We start from the raw sequence: 17,510 nt of genomic DNA on the forward strand, positions 1-17,510 counted from the left end.
CATGCCTCATCACCCTGTTTGTGAAGGGAAAGAGAACTTTTTTGTTAGATAGCTGTCATTTTCTTCACTGTTTGTAGTGCTGTCTTCTATGAGAAGTAACCGATAATTCACAGTGGTACAACTGCAAAAATAGTATTACACATTTCAAAGTGCAGTGAGCAATCTGAGACAAATGGAAGCTAAATGACCTGACCAAAAGCCCAAAAGATCAGAGTGCCAATGTTTGAAAACATGTTCTTGATAGAGATGATTATATCAATACTACCGTTTTTTACTTTGATAACAAAATTACTATTATTTGTAATATGAACAGCATCCTATATGACTTTTTTATGGGTGAAATTTAATCTTATGATGCAGTATTAAAATTGTTTCTAGTTCAGTTCACTGTGCACAGAGATGTTGACTATTGAAGGACCAAGTGCACATGCTTCTATTTAGCGATGTCTTCTGAAAATTTCACCTTCAACTTGAGGTTGGTAGAGACAACCCACTTTTTAAAAAAAGGGGGAAGACAGTAAGTAATAGAGAAGGCAAAAGGAAGGAACAAAAAAGTGGGAGGAACAGAAGATATGCTTCATAGATACCTGTTTTTGTCTCTTTACCACTTCTCATTCCTTTTATCTGGAAAAAGTGTGGTTTTTTAAACAGTAGTACCCCTTGTGTAATGAAATGGTACCTAACATACCATATTACCTATTATGCCTATTCATTAACATTACAAATGTTTGCATGAATTTATTCCTTGTATCTGCTTGTAACAGCTTCATAACACTTCACTTTGTGGCAAGTTAACTTCCAAATCACTGCTCCTTACTGGAAAGGTACTAAGTAGAGTACTTGGCTGGTACATAAGCATAGGAGAGCAATACTATAAAACAAAAAAGGGCACAAGAAGGTACTAAATAGGCAATTTATACTGCTTAAAAAACAATGGTATGAAAAGGTCAGTTGCTAAAAAAGTGATATAATTTGTTTGGATAGTTGTTGCCAGTGAGAGTATCCTGCCTGCCTTTGACCACAGCAGCAAAACAGCAGTGTTGTATTAATGCCTTTTTTTTTGTCACTCATCTGGTTTTCCTTAAAATATAAACTATGACCGATGAAAGATTATCTCACTTTTAAGTCCCCTTACTTTTCTAATAGAGATTCTTCAGAGTAGGTTGTAGATACTTTTGACATTAATAGTAAAAAAATGTTTTTTTCTTCTTAGTTTTTATGACAAGAAGGCAGCAATTCATGAAGCACTGTGTGACAATATTGACACTCGCTCTGTCTTAGAAGAAATGCGTTCATTAGTCAGTCAGAGTAACTCCTATATTGCTGCAAAGAAATCTTCCAGACAAATGCCAAACAGACTTCTTCTAGAAAACATCAGTTCCTATCTCACTCAAATGCTAAAGGTATGTAATAGCAAGTGGCAACGTTGCTATTGCACTGTGCAGTTGTAACTCTTGTTTTCCAAGTATGGAGGGATCTGTACAGTCTTTGTTTAAGCCTTGTAGGAAAATAGAGATCTTACACATTCCCCCTTCCACCCCCCAACCAAAACAACCCAAAATTGCAGTGTGTACTGCAGCCAGAACAATTCTGAGTCCTTTGTGCTACATTATAGTTTCAGCTAATGTTTTGTTGAATAGCAGAGAGCCCCTAATATGTGCAAGGAAAAATTAGATAGTATAAAAAATATGAAGTCAAAATGTCAAATCTTACTGCTTTAAAGCTAAATCTGAAAGCCAATGCTTAGTATAATGCATCAATTAAAACCCAAACCATCATCTTATTAGAGCAGTGAATTGTGGGTTAAATGAGAATTAGGTGGCTTCAAAACCTTAATACATGTGATTTTGCTTAGTTTTCACATACCTGTGACTTGATGTATACAACCTTTTAAATTTTTTTCCTATTTGACCAGATTTTTGGTGCCATAGAAAGTGATGACACAATTGGTTTTCCTGTTGGAGGAAATAGTCAAAACTTAAATGTAAGTGAAGTACAAAGTATACTATACAAAATTACTCTGTGTCCTTTGAAAACTAGATTAGATAAGGTGATGACATTACTTATATGTAGCTGAATTGCTTTTTCTGCTTGTAACTTTTGATTCTGAAGTAACTAATTGGCTTAGGAAGTAGGATTTTTCTTTTATGAGACTTGAGGTTTTTTATAGGTTTGACTTAATGACAGACAAATTGTATAGCAACCAGAAGAAGAATTATCTTGTCTTCTGAATTACGAGTCTGTTTAAAAAACCACATGTGAACTACAGGCAGCACATGCTACAGTCTAAAGACTCATTACAAGCATTTGTATGTTAAGTAGTTTCAAAAATGTTATTACACTGATTAAACTTCCTTGTGGTACACAAAAAACCAGCCTGGAGGCAGCTGGAGTTATATCCACGTTTCGATCTCTCTGATCTCATTTGTAGCCACAGTTTTTACCTGGCTTTTGAAGGCTATTTTGCTTTGGTCACCCCGCAGTCAGCCACTGTTCCACTGATGCAGAATTTTTTTTGGAAATACTTGGACGATATCTGATGAAAGTGCTGATGGGCACTGTAATAATAGTAATGTTTTGTGGTGCAGGCAGGAGAAATAACTCCATATGAAAGCTATCAACTTTCTTCTCTTTGTTCATATGAAAAATTTTGACATGAACAAATCAGTGCTTTTTCCAGGATTTTTCTGAATACAAATATGTGACCATATCTGTTCCTCTTTAGAAGGAATAATTAAACATTTGTGGTATAACAAAAAAGCTAAGATTTTTATTCATCGAAGGAAGAGGAAAGCTTGCTTGTGGTTGAAGAAAATGAATAAATACTCAACTGATATTTGCCCATGCAAATGCTTACATTGCTGTGCTGTGGAAATCTCCAGTAATGATTATAACAAGGGGTCATGAGGAAGATGCACAGTATTGCATACCAACCCCCCTCAATAGTGAATTGTAATTTGGCTCCAAATTAATTTGAATTTCAGAAGAAAGGCAGCACCTTAGCACTTAGCTTTTTAGGGAAAATGAAAATTAGATTTATATTTCGCACTTCATTCAGGTAGTGTTTACAACAGATTGGCAATGGAATGACTGGCATTAGCTTGGATGAAGAAGCTAAGTTCCTTCACTTCTTTAAAATAATGTGGCCAAGGGCAGTAGAGTCAGAAGTATCTTATGCTAACACATGTTACACAGAAGAAACTTCTGGTTTTAGCAACTAGGACATTACTGTTTTTAAACATTACAATTTAAAGATGCATAATATCACAAATATTTTGGCTGTGTCATTAAATATTATACCCTCTTTTTATCTTCCATGCAGTTATGTATTTTTTTTTTTTTAGCAAAATTTACCACATGATCATTCAAGGTTGAAAAACTTCGCATTAATTACAGAAGGCTGTGGATCAGGCCTATCGTTTCTTTGTCTAAATTGGAGATGAAGAAACCAATGCAGTCATTATCTCCAGAAAAAGGCATAATCCTCTTCAAAAGCTCTGAAAGAGCAATTAGCTTAATTACCATGGTTCAGTAATTTACTTGAAAGAGGATAGAAGAGATTTGAAGTCAGGAAGCCTTAGGTTCCATAGTCTCATTTTCCAAATGAATTAAGTGTTGCTCTCAAGTTAGTTATTCTGGAAATACAAGCCTTTCATCTTTGAATGGCTGATGAGAGTAGTGACAGTGCATGCTTTCCTGACACCACCTGATAAGCTAGTTTCAGTGCAGAGGATGTAGTGGCGATATGACTGTTGCTCACTTTCCAGAGTCTCTTCCTTCTGCTAAACTTGTCAGCAGTGCTTCCAGTTGTGAAGCTGATTGCATAGTACTCACATTTATGAAAAGTTTTCAGAGAGTCCCTCAGCTCCATTTGATATGGGCAGTTTTAGAGCATAATGGATTATCTTGTCTGTTAATTGCACATAAATTTGTTACGGAGATTTAACAGGTGGGAAAGAGTGGAAACTGTAGGGGCAAACAAAAGTGTGCATTTTTTTTTCTCACTCATCCCTTACCCTCCAAAGTAATGAAACTTTAGAATTAAGCAGTTCAGTGGGTGCCTGGCTTCTCTTAGGATTCCAGAGAAGTGTTGACAGACAGTACTGAGCAGTAGTTGTTTTTATAATGGTTTGCTGCTCTTCACTAACTGCTTGTGTTGCTGTTCGCTGCCATTGAGAGCAGGATTCTCAGGACTTGGTTGTTTGGGTTTTTTTTGCTTTTCATGACCAGCATTTGCTTACACTTGAAATAATTTAACAGTAATTTCTCCCTGCTTTTTGTCAAGGAGAGACAGACAACCACACTGTATTGGAAATAAATACAATTAGCATAAGCTAACATCTAATTAACAGATCTATGTTCTAATGAAAATAAGTCCTAACATCAATTTCATCTGGTATTATTTCTGATAAGCAGTTGGGCCCAAGAAAGAAACATAGACCATGAAGGGTAAATTCGGGTGCTGGTTTTATCCCTGTACTGCATTATAGTTAGCTAGTCTGCAGCATAACCCTGTGGAACGGATGTATCTGTAACTGAAAGGAGAGGAAAAAGGAATGGAGAGAGGCAGAACTTCACAAGTTGATATTATCTGCACAAAATGAAAATTGACAGCTAATGCAAATTATCATCTATCCTTTGACATCAATAGAGCAATGACAATTTGTATTGATACAAATCTACCTGAGAGTCAAATTCCATCCCACAGCACATAAAGTGCATAAGAACATGTTTTATATCTAAATGATGATTATCTAACTGTAGAAATAATTATCCTGCAGATTGAAGCTACAGTGATGCCATACCTACAAGTTCTTTCTGAGTTCAGAGAAGGAGTGCGACAAATTGCCAGAGAGAAGAAAGGTGAAAATTCACTTTTTCCTGTGTTGTTGCACATGAGACTCAGAAGTTGCAGGAATCAAACTTGAGGGGGGGGTGGGGGAGGGTGGGGGGGTGAGCCAGATGGTACAGTCTCTCTTTGCTTAGAGATCTTTAAATCAGAGGTGATTTGAATATTTGCATCTCTGCTGTCTCTTTAATTTGGGAATCTTTTACAGCCTGCTAAACTAATTTTCTTTTACTTTCCTAAAGAATCTGAAAGTTCAGGAATGACAGGACTAGCTGTTGTTTCTTTAGATTAGGTTACTCCCTGCTTTCTAGGCACGAAAGTACCAATGATCTTTTCCCCCAGGGAGCTTGCTTTCTCTTGAAAATGTAGATTGCTACACAATGATACTGTCTGTGTTTAAATAGCCTGAGATGTACCTTCTTATCTGCTAGCATCTGTGTTTGCCTTGCGGTTACATCAGGTGAAAGGTCTGTCTGATTTTCTTATCGACATCCTCTTTCCAGTTTCAACGTCCTTGTTCCTTGCCAGTTCCAACATCTTCCAAGTACCAGTCAGGGACAGGTCACTCTTAATTGCCTACTACAGTTCCTCCTTCCCATGGTCACTCTTAATTGCCAGCTTTGATACATTCCAACCCCCACAATTACCCCTTCTTGTTTTTGCAATGCAGTATACACGTCTTTCAAAAGCTTGGGATAACATTTGCTGCATACATTGTAGTAAGCAAGGTAGAATGCATATAATGGCAAAGAGAGCAAGCAAAATGGTCATTCCTCCTTCAACCAAAGTCAATAGCCACCCAGTTATGCCCCAATCAGAGAAGAGTGATGATAACCAATCTTTGTCATTCTCCCTTAACTTCATTACACTGTCTTTTAACTTACGGATACTTTCATGTATGGATTCTGAATGGTCTGACAAATTCATGCAACACATTCCTTCCAAAATTTCACACCCATGTCCATGTGCTAAGAGGAGAAAATCAGTTGCTGCTCTATTTTGCAAAGTCTCATGTCTTATAGAGTCAACATCAGTGAGCAGCGCAGAGAGAGCGGGTGCTGTAACATGAGTTTGTTTACCAAGCCAACATCCTAGCTTATTCAAGTTGCCAAAGCTTGAGTGCTAGCTACTCCAGGAGCTAAAAATGAAGTAGCTATTGTTTCACCTGGGTTCCAAAAATTTACTTTGTCATCACAGCTCGGTTGAAAAGCGTGCTTTGACCTTCGAGAACGCAATCCTCTTTTATTTATTATCATAGTGTTAGTAGGGATAAACATGCCTAAGGTCCCTACTGCACAGGGGCCATCCTTTATATGGGATAGCACCCTTTGCCAGGTCCAATCTTGTGGCAACTGAGGCATGGACTCTGTTTCTGGCTACAAACAAAATCCCTTATTGAGTGAGCTTACAGGATTTTATAGTATTCCGCTTAGTGGTTAGTAGCGGTTAGTTCTTTTGGTACTTTTCCATCACAAAACAATTTTATTGATCACACACTCTTTCACCCGACCACATTACTGTCCACATACCTTTGCTTGAATAATTATTTCTAAACATAGTTCTTTGCTATCACTACTCGTTACAATCTCACTTCCATTTCCCCTTGACTACACATTCTTTATCTTGTCTTAAGCATCCTCCTGTTTCCAAATTTACAGTCCTCAGAAATTATCTTGATGCTCTTTCTTCTGTTCCACCTGATGTTCTTTCTCCAGTTCTTCCCGACTTGTCCCGTTCACTTCTCCCAAGGTTTGTGGCTGATAAGAGTCCAGATGTCCGGGCTCTCCTCCAGGTCTGCTAGCGCAGCTTCTTGTGCAGCATTGCCCCCATCTCCCCCTTCTTTATAAACTAACGAAACATTGTTAATAGACTTAGCAAACAAATGATTTATACAAGCAGTTAAACAAGGAAGTTTGATTAAAATACATAGAGATTTTTACACAGGTTAATGTGATTTTAATAATGTTTTCCAAGTATGCACTGATGCCCTATTCTGACAGCAAACTTTCTAGCCAATTCCAGCTACTCTCCACTCACAACATCTGAACTCCGTCCTTTAGGTTTTGAATTGCATCACGGACAGACTCAGAATGATTAGACAGGTTCATGTAACACATTCGATCAAAGTCTTTACAACCGTGTCCTTGAGCTAATAGCAAAAAATCTATGGCAGCTCTATTTTGAAGGGTAGCATGTTTGACTGAATCGTTATCTGTTAAGAGACCATTGCTGTGGGTGAAAGACCTGCGGGGCAGAGGCTGGGTTTCTTCCCGCTTCTCACCGGGAGTGGACCCCGCACCGCCCCGCAGCGCGCATCTTGGCGGGCGCAGCGCGTACCCGCGCCTGCCGGAGCACACGAAGACGGGCAGGGGGGCGAGTATCACAGCTCTCTGCCCGCGGGCAGACAATGGGGGGATCGCGCCGGAGCCTGCTGCTGCTGCCGCCGCCGGGCGAGTGAGTGAGATCGCGGCAACGGGGAGGTGGAGGCGGCGTGCCCGTGCTCCACAGCTCCTTTTCCCACCGCTGTCACCAGGTGCAGCCCCTCGGTCAGAGGGGAGCCCCCTCCGCAGCCTCCGTTCGGCTCCCGCGGGAGCGCCGTTTTCCTCCCCGCCGTCCAGCCCGCGGTTCGCCTCGTGACGGACGGGATGTGGAGCATTCAGGTTGTGGGGCAGGCTCACAGCAGCTTGATTTTCCGCTTCTTTTTTAATGTTTTTGCACATAACATGCGGGTGAGGGGGGTAGAGGTGGGGTTCTCTGTCAGGGTCGATTACTCTGGGATCAAAAGGGTCATCTTTGCGTGGCTCATTTGCTGTTGCAGCCTGCCGGTGGATATCTTCCCACAGATCGATAAGCGTGGGAGGGTGAGCACCGGCAAAGCTTGTGTCTCATGATAGCCAATGCCAGGATCAGGCAGGAGTTAATCCGGCTCAGTTTCTGGGTCTACTGGCCCTGGGTCGAGAGGATCCGGAGTGTTCTCATAGACTGAGTGCCATATGGCCAGCAATTTGGGGGCCGCTGTGTCATCCCTTGTGGCTGCATCCCAAAGGTAGACCCCAATCTTGTCCCATATTCCCTTCTGATAAATATGATTTGATGTCACCTCTGGGGCATGGGCTGAGGCCCATATTAATAAGTCTTTCAGTTTATCTTCATAAATGAAGTAACCCCTTTTGTCGCTAAGAATTTAACTAGTACTCTGTATACCGATTTGTGCTCGGGGGATATCGAGTTCCCCATGTTCCCATTCCCAGCCACTTACCTCAGTCAGAGGTATCGGTTAATTGCTGCAGCCTTTTGGAGTTCGGCTGGGCTCCTCACCAGTAGCCGAGTCACGACTCTGTCTTGTCCCTGTTCAGGTGCCATTTGTGAGGATGGAGGCACGGACCCAGAGGTAGAGTGCAAGCTGGATCGTTTATTGAACAGAACACACGATATTTATATGCTTCCAAGCAATTAGCCAAGCACATCTGTGTTTGCCTTGCAGTTACACCAGGTGAAAGGTCTATCTGATTTTCTTATCGACATCCTCTTTCCAGTTCCAACGTCCTTGTTCCTTGCCAGTTCCAACATCTTCCAAGTACCAGTCAGGGACAGGTCACTCTTAATTGCCTACTATAGTTCCTCCTTCCCATGGTCACTCTTAATTGCCAGCTTTGATACATTCCAACCCCCACAATTAATGTCTGGGGATGTTGCCTCTACATGGTTGTAAGTGAAGGGAGTTTCCCCATCGTAGCCCAACGCTGGCAGGATGGTGTTTGATATTAAGTAACGTGATCTGTATTGCTTCAAGTATTCTTTAAATAAAAAGTATGCTGCTTCTGTAAAACCTGCAGAGTAATACAAATGCTCCCATCCGTATACATATAACTTTTAAACATATACCTGTATTTATAAAAGATGTCACAGAATAGCCATTTATAAAACTATGGGGGTCTTGTAAGAATCAAAATGTATATACTCTATAAAAATTTTACTGTCGTTCAGATTGGCTAACTTTCAAACATATTAGTAAAAATTAATTCTCTATTTTATAAGGTTATTGGTATTCAAACTGGAGACCTGCACTGATCGTTTTGCGGTTGTGTCTTGATTTGTGAACGTATCTAGCAATGATGGTAAACAGAATAAGGAAAACACTGTGCTAGCTGTACAAGGGAAAGAAATGCAGAAAACTTCTGCAAAAGGTGACAGTAATAGGTTGTCCAGAGCGTCTCAATACTGTGCATCTTGCTGTTTTACTTGAATGCTTGACCAGTTGTAAAGACCCCGCATAGCTGTCTCTGCAAGGATGCACAGTGGAGCAGATCTGTGCTCTACCACAGCCCCAGTCCTTGGGAAAAATTCTCATTAGCAACATATTGTTATTCAGGTACTCAAACAGGAGCAAGTCTCTGCAGTATTTGGTTACTCACCTCTGGACATCTGAGTAAATTGAGCACCCTGTGCTAGTGTCCATGAGCTAACTGCCTGCATCTTCATTTCCTGCCATGGGTGTTGATGCTGCTTCTAGGATACAGTGAGAAACCTGCTGCCCACTTCCTAATATATCATGAGTTGACCAGAACTGGCACAAACTTGATCATTGTAACCATGCCTGTTCTTGCCTTTTTCTGCCAGTCTTAACATGCAGCATTCTCAGATGCTTTTTAAGTTCCTCCTTTTCCTCCCCATCACAGTGTTCTATTCACAACAATACATCTGTTGCACATCCAAGACTCTGTCTTGAAATTCACAGAAAATGTGAAGAGGTCTGAGAAATAGTCACAGGCTCAAGCCATGCCTAGCTGCCAGGGTGTTCGTGGGCACTGGTGGTAAGGCACTAGCTAGCTGCTTTCCTGACCACTGTCCTCAGTGAGGATGATGGCTTACATGTTACAGCAGCTCATAAACAACTCCCTGCCTCCAGAGTAAATCCCTAAACATCTTTGCTTTGGAGGTGCCACATGTAAGGAACAGGTACATTTCAGCCCTAAGAACAGTGCTGACTCCTCTGGATGACAGAGGATTGAGCAGAGGATGTGTTCTTTCATAAATAATACATGTTTTGTTATACATTTCTCCTTATTCTCTACTTTGATGGATTTCTTCTTCATAAACTTTAAATTATTCATGATCTTAGATAAGTAAATGTTTGTAACTGAGCAGATGCTGTTTTACTGAATAAGCAGTAGAAGTATCTGATACGTTCTTGATATGGTATGCATAATCCCTTTGCCTAGGTTAAAGAAAATGCCTTTTAAATGTTAACAGCCAGTGAGGTAATCTTATGCTTTGTTTATCTTAATGGCTTATTTAGAGTTGCATCAAACATGAATAGGGCTCACTGTGCATAACTGCTCTGGATCAGAAAAATAATGACTTAGTTCACAGCAAACAGAAGACCTATAAACTGCAGTGCTTTCCTATACAAAGGGAGAGTTGCAGAACATGCAACTGCAGTGAAATAGGGTGGCTGTTCCTTCTTCCAGTATTAGGATAGTTGGTGCTCTCTTCACTGTTCAGTGCTCTGAGGCTCTGAGAATTGTGAAGAGACCAAGGCTCAGGGATTGTACTGGTATGTGCAATGTTTAGTACAGTGTCTGGATGGTAGCCTCTGCTGCCACAATTATTACCTTTGAGACCCTATTATGACTTAGGTTTAACCAGGTGAGAGTTGCTGAAAGGGACAACATTTGTTTATTATAAACACATGGTGTCATCTAATCCAAGTATCTATTTTGTCATACTTGGTGTTTCCTCATTGATACAAGACTGTGTATAAAAAATGCCACTGCATGAAGTTCACTCAGCAATATACTGGGGTCTTACCAATGTATTTAGTTCCTCTTTAACTGTTCTGCTGCTTCCTGGCTGATACAATTTCTGATCCAATTAAATATCATGTATGAAGATTTATTTTCCTTTTATGACCTGATAGCATCTATTTCAGCTAAATTTTGAGTTCTTAACTCCTTTCTCTTTGATAAGCTTGCAAAAAAAAAACACACCCTTATGACCATCCAGAAAGCCAAATCTAAGTTCTCTGTTCTAATGCAACTAGCTTGCTTGAAAAAAACAGAACAAAACCAGCTTGGTCAGACAAGGTGGTAAAGATAACTATCTGTAGAAACAGAGGGTGTTTGGATTACAGTTGCTCTGACAAATGTATAGATATCAAACCAACAAAATCATAGTCCTTTGAAGGCACTGTTGGATGCCGCATGGGGTATGTCCATTTGTGATTTTTCTAATATAGGGCTCTTAACCCTTCTTTTTGGAAATCCTACAGCAACCATTAGGATCTCCCTTAGTCGTATACCCTTCTGCTATAGTGTATATGACTCAGGAATATGGCAGAATTGTTGCATCATTTCTGATTTGCCTTGGATTTTCTTTCTGTTCCCCTTGAGGAACAATGAGGTCTTTCAGTCTTGGAAGAACTTCATGAATTTCAAGTCCCTGCAAAGAAACATGCTTCTTCTTTGTGTAGCTGAAAGAAGGCAGAACTTAAAAGGTTTATCACCTTAAAACAGGAGACGTTTCTCTGGCCTGTGTGAGAGTAGCACTTTCTTAATTGCATTTAAATAACTATGTAGCATGATCGAAGTATACTTTTACCAAATCTGTTTCACTAGAAGTATTTTTCATGCTCTGCAGTAACCGAAGTGCTGCAGTTGAGTGATGCTCTTCGAGATGACATCCTTCCTGAACTTGGTGTTAGATTTGAAGATCATGAAGGTACCCAATTATGTCTTGTAACCTTGTAGCTATCTGTAGTCTTTCTGTTTTCATAAGAAGTGGGAAAACAGCCTGTTGAGACTAATTGGAAGTAATCAAACAAACTCGAGGACTGCAAAACTACAGGATATCATATTTCTGATGTATGAATATGTATTATAGAACTGTATATTAGAATATATGTATACAATATAAAAATGCACATTGCAGTCTTTCTGATCTTTTTGTACAGCACCTAATTTCTTAGTCACTTCTGGGTAGTTAGCTGTATTTGCATTCAGCTTGCAAAACCAAAACAGCTGTTTTAGGGTAAATACTCTTATCTTTGACTATTCAAGCATCGGAAACCCATTTACCTGTTTTTTGTCTTCTCTAGGACTTCCAACTGTGGTTAAATTAGTGGATAAAGACACGTTATTGAAAGAACGAGAAGAAAAGAAAAAGGTTATTAGTTTAAGCAATCTGTGTTTTTTAAATTTAAAGTAATGTGTAAGCTATGGATACTTTTACATTTCTTTGATAACTTGGAAGAGAAATCTTAAGGCTAGCAACAAGGAAAATAATATAATTGATACTAAAATTTGACTGTATTCAGGAAAAGAATTTTTAAAACAGTAGGTTCTTGAAAATTTTATATGGGACCTAATAAATACCTCTAAGGTTTTTTATTTGTTTAAGATTTTCATATAATTAAGGGATGTTGAGTATTACAGACATACTGACTTACTTCTCTGGAAGAACAATTCCAATGAGAAGCTAATTTGGACTTCTTTTGTCTGTAAAAATGAAGTTAACATTTTCCATAAAACTAGGCTGGGTTTATCTGATATGCAAGAACAAAATGCACTCGAAAAATCTTATTTAATGTAGTATGGATGAGTGAGAGATTTATAGTGTGGGGAAAAGAATTTACATATTACTATATAAAGATTGTGAATTTTAATTCACATTCACAAGGTCTGTATAGAAACCCTCCTTTTGGCACTGCCTAGCATTAATACTTGTCTTTGTAACATTTAAAAGGAACACTTTGTATGTCTGTTTTCAGTTTTTAACAAATTATAAAATTCCATCTTGACTAGAAATGTCAGAACACTCTGTCTATGGAGATGTTTTCTGGACAAAGAAGAAGTAAAATATAGTTTCAGCCAATTCTAGATTTTTTCATTGAAAAGACATTTGAAACCAGTTTGCATATAGCTGCTGGGTGGAACTTGCAGCTAGAGTACATTTTCCCTGGAAACAGTATTATATTAAGTACTGGAAGAGCTCTTGGAGAAGCAATAGGTCTCTCCTATCAAGCGCAAGAGATTTATTTTAATTTTTTTTGCTGTGTAAGTTGGCTATATTTGGATAGTTGTTTCCCTAGGAACATCAAGGGATACAGCTGCTTCTTGAGAAACGGTAATATCTTCACAGTTTGAGTCAAAAGCTTAAAATACCAGCAAAATATGGTCTTTCTTTAGAGTAAGCTGCAAAACATTTTTCCCTGTGAAATGGCAGGACCATCTTGTTTGCAGGCTTTGTAGATATTGTTTTATACGTATACACTTTGCATGCAAAATACATTCTGGACAGTTAAAACTGGTTTAGCTGTGAATAAAAGCAAGTGAAGTCAAAGTCGTTCAGTGGGAAGTATCAGACAATTCTAATTATAAGGCATGGTGGTTTTGCTGCAGGTCGTGCTGCCAGTTCTGTCTGTAATTAGATACCCAGGGGAGCTAGCTGGCTGGCATTTGAAGAAAACAACCAAATTAAATACTTACCTTTTACTCATTAACATTGCCTGTCATAGATTGAAGAAGAGAAAAAAAGAAAGAAAGAAGAAGCAGCCAGGAAGAAACAACAGCAGGAAGTAAGTCTTCAGATCCTTTTAATCTGGTTTTGAAGAAAAGTGTTAGCAGCAAGTCACATGCAGGAAAGATTCCATTAGAATACACGCTCTCTGCCTGGCCTTAACTGGGCCCCCATTTATTTTTATTTCTTTTTTCTACAATTTCCTGCTCAGGATACCTTTGGCTTGCAGTTCAGGTTTGAATTTTCAGCTCCTATTATAGAGATGCCATCTTTGAAAACACAACTGAAGGCTGCAAAAGCTTCTTGGAAGAACATGTAGCACTTATTTCAGTCTACAGATGGTATTACTTAATTGCCAAAGTGGTATCTTGCATGCCTCTTGGAGAATATTTTGCTTGTGTCATTTATTATTTTCTTCCCTTTCCAGTACTGTAGGTACGTGTGGAAACATTTCGTTTTCTCTTTAAGAATCCAGTTGTTCCATGTGATTAAACTCTGAAATGCAGTGTTTTGTAAAAATACATTTTATCTCGACCGTTGGAATTGAGATAGCTCAGAGGCTTTAGGCTTTGAATGAGGAGTACACAGCCAGAGGAGATGAACTCGTAGGTTATTTGCCATGCTGATGACTCGTAACAGCGCAGGAAATGTGCTCCTGTGTTAAAAGAGGAAGTAAACTTTTTGAGCAGCAGGTACAGAGAGAAAACCAGATAAATAGTAGTTATCATCCAGAAATTGCAAGTAAGGTGATTCCCTTGCTTTGGGCATAAATTACTTGGAAAGGCTTTTGAGATATGCTTGTTTAAAGATAAGTGTAAATTCAGTTTATTTTCAGTGCAATTACTTAGATCCTAGTTGTGCTGTCACTGGAAACCTGTGCTTGTTAGCAGGAAACTTGGTAAAGTTTGTTACCTTTGCAGTGAATAAATTGCTGAATACTCTTTACCCATAACAATTACTCACTTTGCATTGGCACTTAAAACACAAACGAACCAAATTAGCAAAAATCAAATGCAATTTTTAGAGTATATAAGCAACTTTCTTTGAGTTCCTGCAATACATCTATTTTATGCAGCAGTTCTCTACGGATTTAAAACACACTTTTTCCCCCAGACAAGCACAGCTAAGACTTAGTGAGCTGTTACTCACTGAAAATCTGAAAGTTTCTTTTAACATGATTAAAAATTATGAATAAAACGTTTTTTCTATTTGCAAATTGTAGTCTGTAATATGTGACAGTTTGTCAGTAATTAGCTGTGATGTTAATGCATGTTTTATATTACAGGCAGCAAAACTGGAAAAAATGAAGATTCCACCACATGAAATGTTTAAATCAGAACATGACAAATATTCCATGTTTGATGAAAATGTAAGAGACTTTTCTTCAGATAGTTTCCTTCCCCTGTTGTACATACTCCATTGTATATGCACATAGCTGATCTTGTTCCAAAACTTCCAGGGCAGTACTATTTAACAGCAAGAGCAGAGAAGGAGAGAAAGAAAAGATGACGTTATTTTTATTGCACATACCTTGCTTTAGGGAGCAAGGTTCTTTAACTGTTAGCCAGCCATCATTTCAAGGGTATTTTCACTGTACATTGGTCTCCTTTGGCTTCTCTCATTGCAGAGCAAAACTGTAGGAACATGTATCAACCCTAACTATTCTATGATTCTATGTATGATACCTATTCACAGATTTGTTACCATATTGCAAAGCAAGGAATTCACTTGTAAATATAAACTCCCCAGTTCTGCCATAACTAATATTTTTCAGAGAGGTTCTGTGCTTCCATGGCAGGGGAGGTTGGAACTGGATAATCATTAAGGTCCCTTCCAACCTGTTCTACAATCCTATGATTCCTTTTTGGTTCTGCCCACTGTTTTGCTCTCTCCTTGCAAAAGATCTCTGAAAGGGCTGTATGGTAACCTTGCTCTTGATTGCTCCCCTTGAGGATAAAAGGTGTTAACTTGGAAAACACAGAGCACTGTTTCTTCAGCACTTGGTCACGGACATTGATCCTCTTCACCATGCAAATTCAGGCCCTGGGGACAAGTAAGAATGGAGAGTGTAAATACTGGAAAATACCCCTGCAAGCCAGGAGAATGTCTGTAAAAACTCTGATCATACTTGCTCCATTGAGAACACAAAACTCTTACTGCTTTTGCTTTAAGCCTTGGATTCAATATGCTGGTGTGATTAAAAGTGGTCTCTTAACCAGGGGTTATTCATAATTCAGGGATTATTCATTATTCTTTTAACTATAACCATCAAGAAGTTAGCTCTCTAAGCTTCCCTTACTTAGTAAGAAAATAAATACACCTATTGTCCCTACATTAACTAAGAAGGGAAAATACACAAACAGACGGTTGTCAAGCTTCTAGGTAACTAAAATTAGTCAGGATGCACATCATCCTGACAGCTTATCATTATGACATTATCCCCCATCTTATTAAAACGTGATTCTATAAGCAGCCCAAGAATTTATCTTAAATATTCTCCTTGGATTTGTTTTTGTTTGTTTGTTGTTGGTTTTTTTTTTACCTTTGATATTTCAGGGATTTCCCACCCATGATACAGAAGGCAAAGAACTCAGCAAAGGACAAATAAAGAAGCTAAAGAAACTTTATGAAACCCAAGAAAAGCTATACAAGGAGTATCTGCAAATGGTTCAGAATGGAATTGCAAACTGAAAAGGAGGACTTTTTTTTAGAAGGCAAGTGCTGGGTCACCATTGAAGAAGTGAGCATATACTGATGCTCAGATTTCTGTTTACACTTTCTATTATGTGCAAAGAGAAAATCCCATTTATGTGGATTAATAATGTCATCTGGAAAGTCAATAAAAATCCATTCTTTAAAAAAAAAGTTAAGCTCTAAGAAGTTTCTTTGCAGCAACAGTATCAGGTTGAATGGTTGCCAGTTCTATCTGGGAAGGTGCTGCTCAGTCAGCAAATCCACATAAGGATTCTTGTTTATTATAGCTGCCCAGGTTTTGGTTAATTTGTTCTGTATACTCATCTTTAAGAGCCACTGTAGCTAGCATACTGGGATATATCACAGTTGGCAAAATTTACTCTAAATGGGAGTTGAGTAATTTATCCCACAGTAAGAACAGTATTTTCCAGATGACTTTAGTATCTTTACATAAGCAGGAAAAGTGAGTAGTTCCACTATGATACTTACTCCAGCTGCTGTTATTAAAAACTCTCTAAGTATTCCCAGAACACTTTCCATAGTAGAAGATAGCAGTCCCTTTGTTGTAAAAAGGAACAGATCATCATCTTTGCTCAACCCACAGCTGCAATCAAGTGGGTAAGTACAAGGCAAATGCACTGAACAAACAGCTGGGAAAGATATGAAGGGCTAATGGCGGAGGGTGATGTGTTTTTGGAGCTATCCCTCCAAGGAAACAGGAGTGCTGCCAAAGTAGTGATCACCCAAAGTTCTGAGTACCTAATTACCTATTCAGACCCATGGAGAATTAACAGAGGGTTTCTAACCAAGATATGGTTTGTGGATTGGTTTGCAATCAGGAAATACAGCTATACATTGCTCATTATTCAAGACTGGTGTTTTTAACCTGACAATTTAACCCTGAGTTAATCTTTCTCATGTAGTACAGTGACATTATGTCTGCAAGGACAGTTTCCTGTTGCCTAACGATGCATTTCACTTGCAGTAGGTACTAAATGAACTGAAGTTCATGAAAACCTAAAAACATGTCACCTACTTCACAACTACAGATAACAACAAAGTGTCTGATACGCAGCACTATATTCAACAAGCCTCAAGGTGACTTGCAGAAGGTCATACTGTGATACCTCTGTTCTCACAACTCTTAGGTTCATGCTGTAGCCATTAGGTTATGTTCCTTTCCTCAATGAATAATTACACATCCTTGCTTTATATTTTTATATTTGTATTCCTCCTGATGAATTGATGTATTTGGAGTAACAGAAAGGTCTAGTAGGTTGTTTTTCTAGTTTGTCTGTATTTGCCTTTGAAAACATACATAATGTTAAGGTCAGTAAAGCGTATGGATCTTGAATGCAGAAAATAAAATCTATTGTAAAGTACAAGTTGTATGTGACCTTTGTATAGTGGGAAGAATGTAGGATTTATCTTTATTCCATAACCATCTTTT

At 38.7% G+C, this 17,510-nt stretch overlaps 1 protein-coding gene across 5 annotated transcripts in view; it reads left to right on the forward strand.

Moving 5' to 3' along the window:
• The window catches only part of CARS1 (cysteinyl-tRNA synthetase 1), a 36,561-nt gene extending 20,330 nt beyond the window's left edge, over positions 1-16,231 (forward strand). For all 5 annotated transcript variants that reach the window (XM_057412823.1, XM_057412825.1, XM_057412826.1 and 2 more), the window contains 8 exons: positions 1,214-1,403; positions 1,916-1,984; positions 4,782-4,863; positions 11,489-11,569; positions 11,946-12,013; positions 13,365-13,424; positions 14,652-14,735; positions 15,923-16,231. In XM_057412823.1, coding sequence (XP_057268806.1) covers positions 1,214-1,403; positions 1,916-1,984; positions 4,782-4,863; positions 11,489-11,569; positions 11,946-12,013; positions 13,365-13,424; positions 14,652-14,735; positions 15,923-16,057 — 769 coding nt within the window. In that variant the 3' untranslated portion in view covers positions 16,058-16,231. The remainder of the gene's footprint in view (positions 1-1,213; positions 1,404-1,915; positions 1,985-4,781; positions 4,864-11,488; positions 11,570-11,945; positions 12,014-13,364; positions 13,425-14,651; positions 14,736-15,922) is intronic.
• The last annotated feature ends 1,279 nt before the right edge of the window (positions 16,232-17,510 follow it).

The sequence above is a fragment of the Pezoporus wallicus genome, unplaced genomic scaffold (genome assembly GCF_028554395.1).
Source record: "Pezoporus wallicus isolate ANWC-B61680 ecotype Strahan unplaced genomic scaffold, APGP_CSIRO_Pwel_v1 scaffold_6885, whole genome shotgun sequence".
NCBI classification, from domain to species: Eukaryota; Metazoa; Chordata; class Aves; order Psittaciformes; family Psittacidae; genus Pezoporus; species Pezoporus wallicus.